At 41.8% G+C, this 12,259-nt stretch overlaps 3 protein-coding genes across 9 annotated transcripts in view; 1 reads left to right on the top strand and 2 right to left on the bottom strand.

Moving 5' to 3' along the window:
- Positions 1–4,210, bottom strand: part of LOC114862306 (rho guanine nucleotide exchange factor 28-like) — a 29,075-nt gene extending 24,865 nt beyond the window's left edge. For 4 of the 6 annotated variants that reach the window (XM_055511328.1, XM_055511329.1, XM_055511332.1 and 1 more), the window contains exons 1-4: positions 3,332–3,391; positions 1,334–1,475; positions 1,097–1,206; positions 700–886 (exon numbers count right to left, since the gene is read on the bottom strand). In XM_055511328.1, coding sequence (XP_055367303.1) covers positions 700–886; positions 1,097–1,206; positions 1,334–1,475; positions 3,332–3,364 — 472 coding nt within the window. In that variant the 5' untranslated portion in view covers positions 3,365–3,391. Of the gene's footprint in view, positions 1–699; positions 887–1,096; positions 1,207–1,333; positions 1,476–3,331; positions 3,392–3,982 lie in introns of those variants that run through there. The other 2 variants (XM_055511330.1, XM_029162477.1) reach the window with 2 other exon arrangements.
- Positions 4,211–4,869: 659 nt separating this feature from the next.
- utp15 (UTP15 small subunit processome component) lies at positions 4,870–9,501 on the bottom strand. Its single transcript, XM_029163859.3, has 12 exons — positions 9,325–9,501; positions 8,786–8,897; positions 8,572–8,664; positions 8,283–8,467; positions 7,689–7,867; positions 7,440–7,565; positions 7,079–7,214; positions 6,867–6,951; positions 6,130–6,285; positions 5,849–5,950; positions 5,603–5,736; positions 4,870–5,490 (listed from the first exon to the last, which is right to left on the bottom strand). The coding sequence occupies exons 2-12, from the start codon at positions 8,873–8,875 to the stop codon at positions 5,208–5,210; spliced, it is 1,569 nt and encodes a 522-aa protein (XP_029019692.1). The 5' UTR covers positions 8,876–8,897; positions 9,325–9,501; the 3' UTR covers positions 4,870–5,207.
- A 328-nt stretch (positions 9,502–9,829) lies between these two features.
- LOC114862737 (transcription factor BTF3-like) lies at positions 9,830–12,231 on the top strand. 2 transcript variants are annotated; one of them, XM_029163359.3, is made up of 6 exons: positions 9,830–9,928; positions 10,852–10,920; positions 11,026–11,139; positions 11,416–11,617; positions 11,707–11,763; positions 11,864–12,231. In XM_029163359.3, the coding sequence occupies exons 2-6, from the start codon at positions 10,852–10,854 to the stop codon at positions 11,908–11,910; spliced, it is 489 nt and encodes a 162-aa protein (XP_029019192.1). In that variant the 5' UTR covers positions 9,830–9,928; the 3' UTR covers positions 11,911–12,231. The 2 variants fall into 2 exon arrangements, with proteins under 2 accessions (XP_029019192.1, XP_029019193.1); XM_029163360.3 differs by having other exon boundaries at positions 9,859–9,938.
- The last annotated feature ends 28 nt before the right edge of the window (positions 12,232–12,259 follow it).

Raw genomic sequence — 12,259 nt, 5'->3', positions numbered from 1 at the left:
TGGAAAGCGGGGCTGGGGAATGGGCTTCAGGACTGCTGCAGCCGAGCCTGCTGCCTCTGGGCTGAGGAGCAGTACTTCAGCTGCATGCAGCCACATGGACACAGTGATTTCATAAGCAGCGTTATCCAATTAACTGCAGGCATTCAGAAGGAGACACTGCGATGAAACAGACTGCCATAACTGTATTAACGCTAAATCTAGTTTGTTATTTATGTAGGTGGCCCTACTCAAACACTCATGCCATACAAACAGATGGTGGCATCTAGCAAACATGGTGGTCAGCGCCCACAAACACACACCCACAGATTTATAGAGCTCTGCCCGGGGCTGCTTCCAGATGGAAAGGCTCTATTAACTGCATTACATGCCGCCTAATTGGCTTTGATGAATTCAACAGGAGCAGACTTGTGACCACGTTCACTTCCGACTTCTGCCCGGTTCCCACAGAAAATGAGAGCGATGGCAGAGGAAGGGGAAAGCGAGGTGGATGGGTGCAGGGTTGAAAGGTTCACTGGCGTCAGGTTGGAACAAAGCCTGCCAACGTTTCCTCCGGCCACTAACTGAGCAGATTTATTGTAAACCTGTTTTCACCAGCATCTTATGGGATTGTTTGTAGACTGGAGAAACAGAAGACTTTTCAAAGCAACTGTGCCTGTTGCCGTTAGACCTGTTCAGCAGATATGACTATAGGGTTCTCACCATCTCCATAGTGGCCCCCCAGGACATTCCAGTTCTGGGGGATGTCCAGATTGGCCATCGCCAGGGCGACGCGCCGGTCCACAGCCCAGCGGGAGCTCTCATGGCCCAGGTTGAAGAGGCTTCTCAGCTCCTCGTGATCCGTGGCAGCCAGACAGTGTCCATTGATTACCAGGTGTTCTGCTAGGTCCTGGAAATGCAGTGGTCATCATATAACCCAATATGGGATACATACTTACAATACAAAACAGGAACTGCAATATTTGATGATTAAGTACCAGTGATTCGAATTTAAACAGTAACAATAAATGATGGATGAGATATCTAATTGCAACATGTGATACCACTACAAAGATCCACAACCCTGGGGATGAGGCACGAGATCACGTTGTGTATCTACCTGAGCATCGTCTTGGACATACTCCAGTGAAGCCCCGCCCACCCATGTGAGGGCTGTGGTTTCAGAACACAGGTAGGCCTGGACAGAGACCACCTCAGCAAGGTTATGCCCTAAAGGAGGCAACAACACAGGAAGGAAGCTGGCGCAACTCCAGACAGGTTGTTTCAGATGCTTTCCCTGTTGCTAACGCTCCTTATGTCTGAGCGTAGCGCACGTCATGCACGTCAGGGCACATACCAGGCACTATAAAGCAGAGCATGACCTCACTGTGAGCCCTGGTGACATGGACCAGCGTGGATCCTTCCAAAACAACATAGACCTCTGCATCGTCGGGCAACGAGTCCAAGCCCTCGAGCAAAGCGAATACCTTTGCCTGGCCCTGAGATAAAAAGACACAGAGGATGAGAGGGAGATAAAGAGGAAAGATGAAGGAGAGCAAAGGAGGTTGGTTGATCGTAGAGGAAGACTACTCTGATGCAGTTTTCTGCATTTGGGTAAAGCACACCTAATCCCCTGGCAGCATTCCTCTGTGGGGCACAAAAAATCCCACATCAATAAAAAAAGGAATGTCTATTGCAGAGACGCTTCAGGCTGAAAACACTTTAGACTAAACTAAAGCACAAAATTGAGGCATAAGACTCACAATGTTAGTGTGTGTGTATGTGTAACCTTTAGAAACCTGGACCAAATTCAGGCACGACACTCGAATCTTTACCTCATTTTAGTTTGGCTTGGAGATTTTACTGGTGCAGTTCAAGATGATGTCATACTTTCAACACAGAGTCTAAACAACCGTTCGATCCCGTTTACAGGCTACTGAAACTAACGAGCCTTTCAGTCCCCGCTTTAACATTTTAAATACTCTGACCTGTTCACTTATGGACTCCCATTGGAAACATCTACAGCAGCAACACTTTATAACAAAATCTACTCAAACATTCCCATTTATAGAAGGTGAAAAATGTTGAACTGATACAGTGATAGAGCTCATTTCAACCAACAATCACCAGTTACAGTGAAAGAAACCTAATGTAGAAGCTATTAATTTGTGGTACGTACTGTGTACCTGAACAGACCAGACAGCACTGGAGCTGTTGGACACGATGTGTGGGTTATTCTGGGAAACGACCCAAACAACTGACTGACGCAGGTGTAGAGGAGACAGTTTAAGGAAAGGAGGCAGAGCCGACGTGTAAGTTGTGAGGCCTAACTTAAAATGCAAAGAAGACCCCAGATCAGCGTTGGCCGGTGTTAGAGGGAGGCTGTCGCTCCCTCTCTTCTCTCCTCAGGAGAGTCTGTCTATTAGCCTGGCGTCACCTCCGGGGCCTTGAGCTGACCTGCTTTTCAATTCTTCACAACTGCCAGGCTGTTTTCTCCTCACTTCCCTTCGCTGTGTGAGTAATCCTGTTTCCGAGCCTCGCTGCGATCCCACCATCAGCTTCAGAGGGAAAATCGGCTTTGCCACAAATGGTATGACATCTACAAAGGTTCCTGATCTCAGTGAGTTTAATTGGCCAGATGCTGACCTCTAATGACTCTCTGGTCGCTAGTGGGGCCAATCAGAGGCAGGACATAGATGGGAACAGATCTGATGCGTGCAATGACAATCCGCATGTTTGTTTCTCCTCCACCTGGAAACAGACACCAGTGAGGATCCCACGACTTTCCCTCGAGCAACCATGACATCTGTGGTTGGCAGCGAGACGTCTCCACTGCAATATTTAGTGCACTAATGCCTGTCCCCACTGCTGAGAGAGGCACTAGTTTTGAATATGTTTGCATCCATGTTTAATGTGTGAAGCAAAAAGAAGCATCCGTGTACACTCTTGACCCATTTAACATGAGTCACATCACAACCTGATGCGGGTGAAAGTAAGTAAGACAATCAAAAACACTGAATAATTAATCACAGAGTTGCTGAACTGAATGTTAGATACACACACTGACTGGCATTATCACTGTGGTGCTGGTGGATGCCGTCTTTGATTTCCTTTAGAAACTATGAGTCAGTGTTGAATCTATCCAACAGCAAAACCCGATAGCGCCTCTTTGATCAAAGGCAAAAGTTCCACTCTCAGTGTTCTGTTGGTACCGACAGCAACCTCAGGGAGCCTGGTGAAAGTAGACGTGCTGCCTTAATGCAGGAGCACAAGACACACGTCTGCTTTCATGCAACTATTGTCACTGGTCCCTCGCCGCATTGGAGACGGTGACGACGGTGCACGCCATACTCACATACAGAGGCACCTTCCTCCTGCTCAGCTCCATGTGGACAGCAGCTGCAGACAAGGGGCAGACATTCAAGCCAAAAGAAGCCATGTGACTCTTCACTACTGCTCCGGTTATTCTGGTGATTCTCCTGGCTCCTCTGATGCAGAAGAGATTACATAATTTAGCCGAGGAGACAGGGTAATCTTTTGATCCCGAGTATGTGAATAATGATTTTAATGACGCTGATGCTTTCGGTCTGGGTGTGGAGACAGCGCCCAGAGTGTGTGGTCCACGCCTGCACACACAGCGTGAGACCAAGAAACACATTAAGTTTCAGAGCTGCACCATTGAGGTCTGTTCCTCATCAGCAGCCACTTAATCTGCTGGACAAATTGGTTCTGGTTCAGTGTATGTGCTCCAGTGGTATTTTCAGTTACAATATACCAGATAATACATTCATGAATAAACTTAAAAACATCAAGGGGTTTTATAAGCTTTATGACACAGCAAAACTGTCAGCACATTTATAATGCTAATCAATGTAGCTCAGTCTGATCTTGACCTATTTATCCAAAGAATACATTACTGACTATTTTACATTCATTACTGTTGAGTCTGTCGTTGACATGATAGCAAATGCTGAACAAAGTCTACAGGTAGCAAAGAAATACTGACCTTCACAGGTGCTGACACCTGACAATGTGCTGAATTCAGGAGAAAGGGGCAGCAGCTAACTCGCACTCATCCTCCTTCGGCTAACGGCTAAACCCAGAGTCGCTGCTGAAGCCACAAGTGGCGAAATGGCGTAGAGTCGGCGCGGCTGCTGTCCGCAGCCAGAGCTGCATCCTCCTCTGCCTCAGCATCCTCCTCAGCCGGTGCCGAGGCTTTTCTTCCGTCCGCTCCGCCACCGACGCCGGGAGCAGGACGCGCGAGGGGACAGCGCCCTCTGCCGGCAGGCGTGAGACTGCAGGGACACGCTGCACCCGCACAGCCCGTTGGATGCAATAAGCAGCTCTCGCGTTGGGACTAATAATCCACCTTTCATGTTTATTATTGAGCTCATACTGGGTGGTACATTTGGACTACAGTGCATTATGTTAAAATATTGCTTCAAAGGCGCACCCCCTCCAGAAACGTTTACCTCAGTAATACATAGTGAATGACTCCATAAACTACTAAGTGCATTACTGTGCTTGCACTGGACTGGACAGTTTAGTATGTTTGATAGCATAGGACAAAATGAGCCATAAATACAGCAATTTCTTTGATTGATGCCACATACATGGTTGCACATTTTTTCCTGCATCTAATTTTTAGGCAAAGCTCATCAAGTACAACTTTTTTCAGTCTTATGATATATGACAGACTCCACCCAATGACATCTTAGGGTCTGTGTGTTTTTCCCCACCAGTCTAAAGAATAGTCTACACAGATAAGACAACATAACAAAATGCATCAAAATTTGGTTCTTAATTTACTAGTTTCAGGGAACACCATATTTGCTCCTCTTTCATTTGAGGCTGTGAAGGCTTTGGTCAATGTTATATTACATAATGAGACTGTTCCAATATTACAAAAATTTATTTATCTGCTTATAAAACATATGTCATTTGCAAATATGAAGACAAAGCAGACATTTACAGGGAAGCACACACGCACCCCTCCCACACACTGTACACATACAGCTGAAAGCGTAAATAAGATGCAATTACACCTTCAATAAAAGCAAAGTCTTGCTTTACATTCTTCATACATTGGATGTATGTTCTCTCTGTTGCGTTGTCAGTCATGGCATATTAAAACCAGCAACACCATGGATTTGTCAGGCTCTTAAAATTTGCACCTAAGTGTTCAAGTCCATGAAAAGAGGCTTTAGTAGCACACATTTCTGAAGCCGTGCTCATGCTGTACTGGCCGACTCCTCCCGGGTCAGTCCATTAGACCTGCTGATGACTGAGCATGGCACCTCTTTCCTGGGGAGGGCTGAGGCAAACATCGTGTCCAACATGCCCAGCACCTCCAGGAGGCCCTGCTGGAAGTCAATCTCTTTCTCCAGCAGCTCTTGCAGGCGCTGGAGCTGTCGGTCCACAATTGGTGACTGACCAATTATTGACTGGTAGATGTCCAGGATCATCTCAGCAGCCGGTACAAGAACAGGAGAAAACCTGGGGTCAACCACGTTTCTGGAAACGAAAACAAGACATATGTAAGAAACTAAAGAATCAGTTATCAAATACCATAAGGCAATAATAAAAAAAACCACTAAACTGACTAAAAGTTGTATCAACACCTTACCCTATGAGGAAGCTGAGCAAATGAGAGACTCCTTGCTCATCTCTTCCTGCTAGAGCATTCTTCAACGTTCCTCTTCTATTCAGCTCCTTTATAACAGCAACTGTGATCTCCGGCTTTTTATGCCTCAACCACGTCTATAAAGGGAAATTCAATAAATCAATTAAAAAAATTCAATAAAAAAGGTGTCTGCATGTTTTTCAGCTTCTTAATCTTCTTGCTAATAAAATAAGCATGTTGAATGTTTACCTCTAGAGCTGTATCCAAAGCCTTCGATACACAAAATTTCTTGAGCTGCTTGTCATATTTGGCCAAATGCTGTTTCACTGGCCTGCTGACGAGATAATCATCCTAGGAAAACAGACAACCAAGAAATGAAATTGAAAGTAAAGACTCAGAAGCCTTGAAGAGAGAAACGGGAAACGTCATTCTAAAAGAGCTTGTTTGTCTGTTGAAGCATTAGGTTAATGGCACCCGAGTAAACTATGCTGTTGACTTCAGCCAACACATGTTCCTACATGTAAGCTCACCTGTTTAGGGAAGTAGTTCTTCCCCTTCATGAAAACACGATATGAGGGTCGTCGCTTCTGTTGATCAGGGACTTCTTTGGACTCTTCAGGGCCTTTTCTGTGCTTGATACTTAGAATACTATTGGTCATACCCACAACAATGGAATTATCGTTTGGCTGAGGAGAAAGAGACACTTTGATTTACCATTAGGAATAAATCCATTTTTATTTCCAATAACTCTTTGGTATGATTCAATTTATAGTATTAAGAGCAATTTTATGATGACTTAAAGCTCTAACTAATGTTGGGCTGATTGCAAAGACACAATGCTTTGTTAGTTCCCTCTGAGGTCACACATTGTGTATTGAAAACTCTACACCCTTATCTCTAGGAGGAGGGGATGTACTGTTTCTTCATCCTTTCATAAAAATATAAAAACTTTGTCAATAACTGCTTCTTTGTTGGCTGCTGCAGAACTTGAATCGCTTTGTGGTTTCAGAGGTGGTTACTTAAATCCAAGGATAAACCTAAGACATACAAATGCAAATTTCCATCTCTGCTTATTTTGATAAATGTGTTCATGGGGCCTTTTGCAAGATACAGGCCACAATCTGTAAAATAAAGCATTTGCTTCTTGACTTACCAAAATCAGTTGATCTTAATTTGTCAAATTGTTATTGGAACGGAAACTTCTACATTTAACCTATATTTTAAACTAATATTAAAATGTGATGAAGGGTGCAATGTATTTACTTACAGCCAAAGCCATACTGAGGATAGAGGCGGCGTAGTCGAAGTTATGAACCACCTTAAAATTAGTTGCACTGTACACCTTTACGTGCCTGAAAAATGAAGAGGTGCATCACATCATTGTCTATCACTGACCTCTGGGACTTACACAATAAGAACATTTTTTTGTTAGTAAAACATGTCACATTAATCATACTGTTCATACACTGGTTGTTGTACCTGTCCAAAGAAGCAGAAAGAAGTTTCTGTCCATTGCTGCTCAAACACAAACTCGTGACAGTTTTGTGATGGTTCTTCAGTGACACCAGTGGTTGCCCTCCTTTTAGCAGATCCCAGACTTTCACAAATCGCCCCCCTTAAAAAAAACAGTAAATTTAAATGTATTCTTATGGGCTGGATAAACATAAGTGAAAACTTTATCTATTAAGGGGGGTCAAAATATGACTACATTTATATCACATTGAGGTTTAAATTATGTTATCTTCCTTGTTAATGCATGACATTTTATTTGAATGTTCTTCACAACAACCAGGTACAAACTGAACAAGAACTGGCCTTGCTCAGGATGAGTGAGAAGTACCTGCAGAGGCAAGGAGTCCCTCAGAAGGGTAAAGAAGCAGACTCTCCACTGGCTGGCCATGATCCATAGTCATTACACTCTTCTCCATTCTGGCATCAAACAGTTTAACTGCATGGTCATAAGATCCTAGAACAACAACAATCAACTAAATCACAACAGACAAAGGTCTTTTATCCTGGTCCTAATTTTTCCATGTGCAGCAGAATGTCAGTGTCATATAGTGTAAATAGTGTGCAACTCCTGTCTTACCTGTAATGAAGAGATCTCTGTTAAGTTTGCTTGTGACACCACAGCGAATGTAATCTGTGTGTTCTCGGTAGGTGTTAAGGTCAGCGGCGTTTGGGATATCCCAAAGTCTGCAGCTATAGTCGTCTGACCCTGTGAGGATCTGGTAACGGTCTGAGGTGAAGTCTGTTACATGCACAGCCCTGACCAATGACACAATGAGAGACAAAAAAAATCAAATCAGTTTCATTTTATAAACAGAAATATTTCGGACTGTAGAGCCGTTTTCAGGTTGTCAGAATTCTTAGGATCATCAGAAATTTCAGTCGATGGATCACTCAAGAAATCATCATTCAACAGTCCTTTCGGTGCAAATCAAACTCAGGAGTCAGACACGTTAGTGTAAACCTTTTTCAACTGAAGTTATCAAGTTATTTTTAAGTGATGAGAGCAACAGCAGACATCATTGATAGTGATGCTTAAGAATAATTCTTGCACCACCTCTACAAAAATTTAGTGTGAAAATCAATACAAAATATTGGCTCAATTTAAAAATGCAGCTATTTCGTGAAGCTTGTCTGAGCAGAACTGTAGAACTGAAACACAATAAATACCCACTTTGTGTGCCCTGTGAACTTCCTGAGTGCCACCCTTCCATTGACATCAAACAGCCGGACCACAGAATCCTCACATCCTGCCACCAGCAACTGACCATCTGACCGGAACCTTCCACAGTATGCAGTGTCTTTGAATCGTGTAAATGTCTTCACTGGCTCCTGAGACAACTGACTATAAATGTGGATCTATAGAGAAAATGAGAAGAAATGCAGATAATGTGTGTGATTGTAACCAAAATAGTATAAAATATTAACTAAAATAAGTGATAACTAAAGCAAAGCAAGCATACTCTTGTGAAGGCTGTTACAGCAAAGTTATGTGGAGCCACAGGGGAGAAGTCTATGTTTGTGATTGCTCCAAACTCCTTAATTTGGATCGGAGCCTGTAAGGGAAAGAGAGGACATGAATTGTTAAGGTCCATCCATTAACATAACAACTTGGCTACAATGTAAAAAATAAAATAAACTTGCCTTTATGGTAAATAAACAGTACCAGAGACTCACCTTGTAGTTTTTCCAAAACAGTGTGTCTTGTGTGACTTTCTCGCCAAGTTTAGGGTAGGCTTGAATTTTTGTAGGTCTAAATGAAGTCATTTTTGAGCTGATTTAAACAAATCTGGTCAGAAGAGATAAACAACATGTCAAGAAAAAGTTACAAAAATACTACATCTACAAATGGATTACTGCACAAGTAGGCTGCCGTATATAAAATTGACCTAATCCAACAACACCAATACTCACTAAGCTTGGCTCGGAGGCTAAGCTAACGGTCTCACTATTTCAGGGTTCCAGAATTGTTCACAAATTAATTATTTCACGGTGAAGCAACAGCTAAATGATACGAATGTAGTTAAAGGCAATGTTCCTACTAATCTTACATCAACAGGGCAGCGTTGCTGGTTGAAAAATAAAAAGATTCAAACATCTTAAAGTCAGACAGATAACAGATCCAACGTGTCCTGTGTAGAACGAGTTATGTAGCTAGCACACGGCGCTTTAGCCGGTTAGCAACTTCTACTAAACGTCTTTCTGATGATTCTCACCTTTAAACAAAAATCCCAGGAACATGAACTTGCTTGGTTAAATGCGATGCGATGAAATTAGATTATACCAATATGGTTCATGCAACTACATCGAAAACTCATTTTAAGTAAGCGATCACGTTGCCTGTCGGTGCTCTGGAAGACGCCATGATGACTACAAACCACGCTACTTCCGCTTTGACTTTCACATCTTTATTGTTCATTGGATGAATAAACTTTTTAAAAACGTTATAAACTTTATATTTACATTTTAGGAAACACGTAAGAAATGTTTTTATCTAGTCTGTCTTTTTAACTTTCATTACCGATGTTTTAATTTTTTTACAACATTTTAAATGAACTAATAACAAAAATTGCGACGTGATCTTAATTTTAAGCGTTCCGACTTAATCACTTCTCTAATCACGCCTCATGTTGTTTCTGCGGCTTTGCTAAAACAGAAGAGAAACTTTTCGGACATGTGTGGCAAATTCATTTGTGAGCACTAATTTTGAAAAACTGCAAACACCTCCGGTAGGTGAGAAACACCGGTGCGTCATTTCCGGACTTAGCTCCTTTTTTTCGAGCTTCTGACGGAGTGACCCGCGTGTTTGTACAGTCCCAGGTCTGTTCACGTATGTATGTCCCGTGTATGTCTCAGGCTCAAATAGTTTTAATACTGAGAAGTAAGAGCAGTTCATTTTCTCATTTTACTAATAAGAATGCCTGGAAAACATTTGTCATGTTAGCATCATATATGGAGGCCGAAGCTAGGTTTGCTACCCAGCCCACTCCTCAGTTATCGTAACTGACCATAAAGAATAAGTCTCCGTTCTGTCAGAACCGTAATTGCCTCACATCAGCTCTTTAAGGAACGTTAGTCACTATGTCATTAGAGGTGTAGTCGAGTGGTAAAGGTTGTGCTTGCTGTGATCACTACAACCAATACCTTGACGTTAGCGGTGGTGTCGCAGGTTGAGTAGAGACTGAAAACTGCTGCTATTTAAAGCTTATGGCAGCTGTGCCAAGACATTATAACGACAGGGGGAATTTGGGGGAGTTTTAGACTTTGCACTTGATGGTATTTCCAAGCACTAATATTCCAGTGAATAGTGTCATATTCCATTTTATTTAGAAAATGGCGACTTGTGTATCTGTGTACAGCACTTTGGCCACTGTGTTGATATTAAGGCGCTTTATAAATAAAGTTGAGTTGAGTATCATTTAAATCTCTAAATCACATCTCAAGATCAAACTAAACAGGTGTTATAAATAAAGTAGGAATTTTAATGCAATCATTACTTCCATCATGAGATGAGTGGAATAACCATTAGTGTTTTTTGCGTATGTCTAGAATAACTATTTGTTTCCAAATTAATTAATTAATTTTGACAATCGTAGAATTGAAGGGGCTCAGCAACATTTGCACATTATCAAAAAACATTACTATTAATTTTTCTAATAATAAAGTTGTTGAATAACTGCCAAGTGGTGTTTAAGACATAAATTGCTTAAGAATAAAAATAGATTTTGATTGTGTTTTACCAGATGAAGGAATCGATAATGAACGCGGAGAAGCTCAGTAAACTGCAGGCGCAGGTCCGCATTGGGGGCAAGGTGAGTTGGTTCACATATGGGCAAATGGTTTTATTTATTTTTTTTAGGAGTCGTCTTTTTGTGCAATGGATTTAAATGCTATAGCCTATTCTTGTGCTTTTCTAGGGGACCGCCCGCAGAAAGAAGAAGGTGGTCCACAGAACAGCTACAGCAGATGATAAGAAGCTGCAGTTCTCCCTTAAGAAACTAGGGGTCAACAACATCTCTGGTATTGAAGAGGTACAACAAACCCACCAAATCATTGTTTTCATGGGCGCACTAAGGTTGAGGTTAGACCATGTAATGATTATTATATTGATAATAATCTTAATACTAAAATGTTTAAAAATAATATAAAGCAAGAAACTTTACAATGAAAATAGGTAAAAATTTGTTGATCAATTCTATTGAATGAATTGTCTTAATTTTATTGCCTTTTTCCTCTTTGTTCCCTCTTTGTTCCTTTAAACTCATGTAGTGTTATGTTGTTCAACTCATGGTGTGTTTTTATTGTAGGTGAATATGTTCACTACCCAGGGCACAGTGATCCACTTCAATAACCCAAAGGTTCAGGCCTCCTTGGCTGCCAACACATTCACAATCACAGGGCACGCTGAGAACAAGCAACTTACAGAGATGCTCCCAGGAATCCTTAACCAGCTGGGAGCCGACAGTCTTACCAGCCTCCGGAGATTAGCAGAATCCCTGCCCAGACCAGGTACCTGCAGCACTGCTCAATGTTAAGTACATGTGTATTCGATAGTTTTATGTTCTCCTATCAATAATTTGTCATTTCGCTCTGTTTAGTTGGAGACAATAAAGCCCCAGTTGTTGAGGCTGAAGAGGAAGATGATGATGTTCCGGGTAAGCAAATCTACAAACTCCCTTTTAAAGCAAAGATTTGTTTTATTCATGTATTAATACATATATGTGCATCCCTCAATCCCCCTCTGTGTACTTTCAGATCTTGTTGAAAACTTTGACGAGGCGTCAAAGAATGAGGCAAACTAACCATCACCCTCGCACAATTCAAGGCTTCGTTTGATACACCATATTTTGTCACATCAGCATTTTGTAAATCTTAATCTTAGTATTGCTCTGTGCTTTCAACTGTCACCTTGACAACAGGGCTAAAACAAAAGTTGACTTTGACCTTTTTGAAACTGCTGTTACCTGTTTGCCTAATTTTCCTCATTCTGCAGTTCAGTGAAATTATTTAATACAGTGGAATGTGCAAACCTTTCTTTGACATGCTGCATCATTGTGATGTCACACATCAAAGATGTATTGGAGAATTTAATCAAGTATTAAAGACGCCATATACGTTTCTCATTTGTTTCATAAAAGTTGTTTTCATTAT

This window comes from Betta splendens, chromosome 9, assembly GCF_900634795.4.
Source record: "Betta splendens chromosome 9, fBetSpl5.4, whole genome shotgun sequence".
NCBI classification, from domain to species: Eukaryota; Metazoa; Chordata; class Actinopteri; order Anabantiformes; family Osphronemidae; genus Betta; species Betta splendens.
This window is presented reverse-complemented; position numbering and strand designations above follow the sequence as displayed.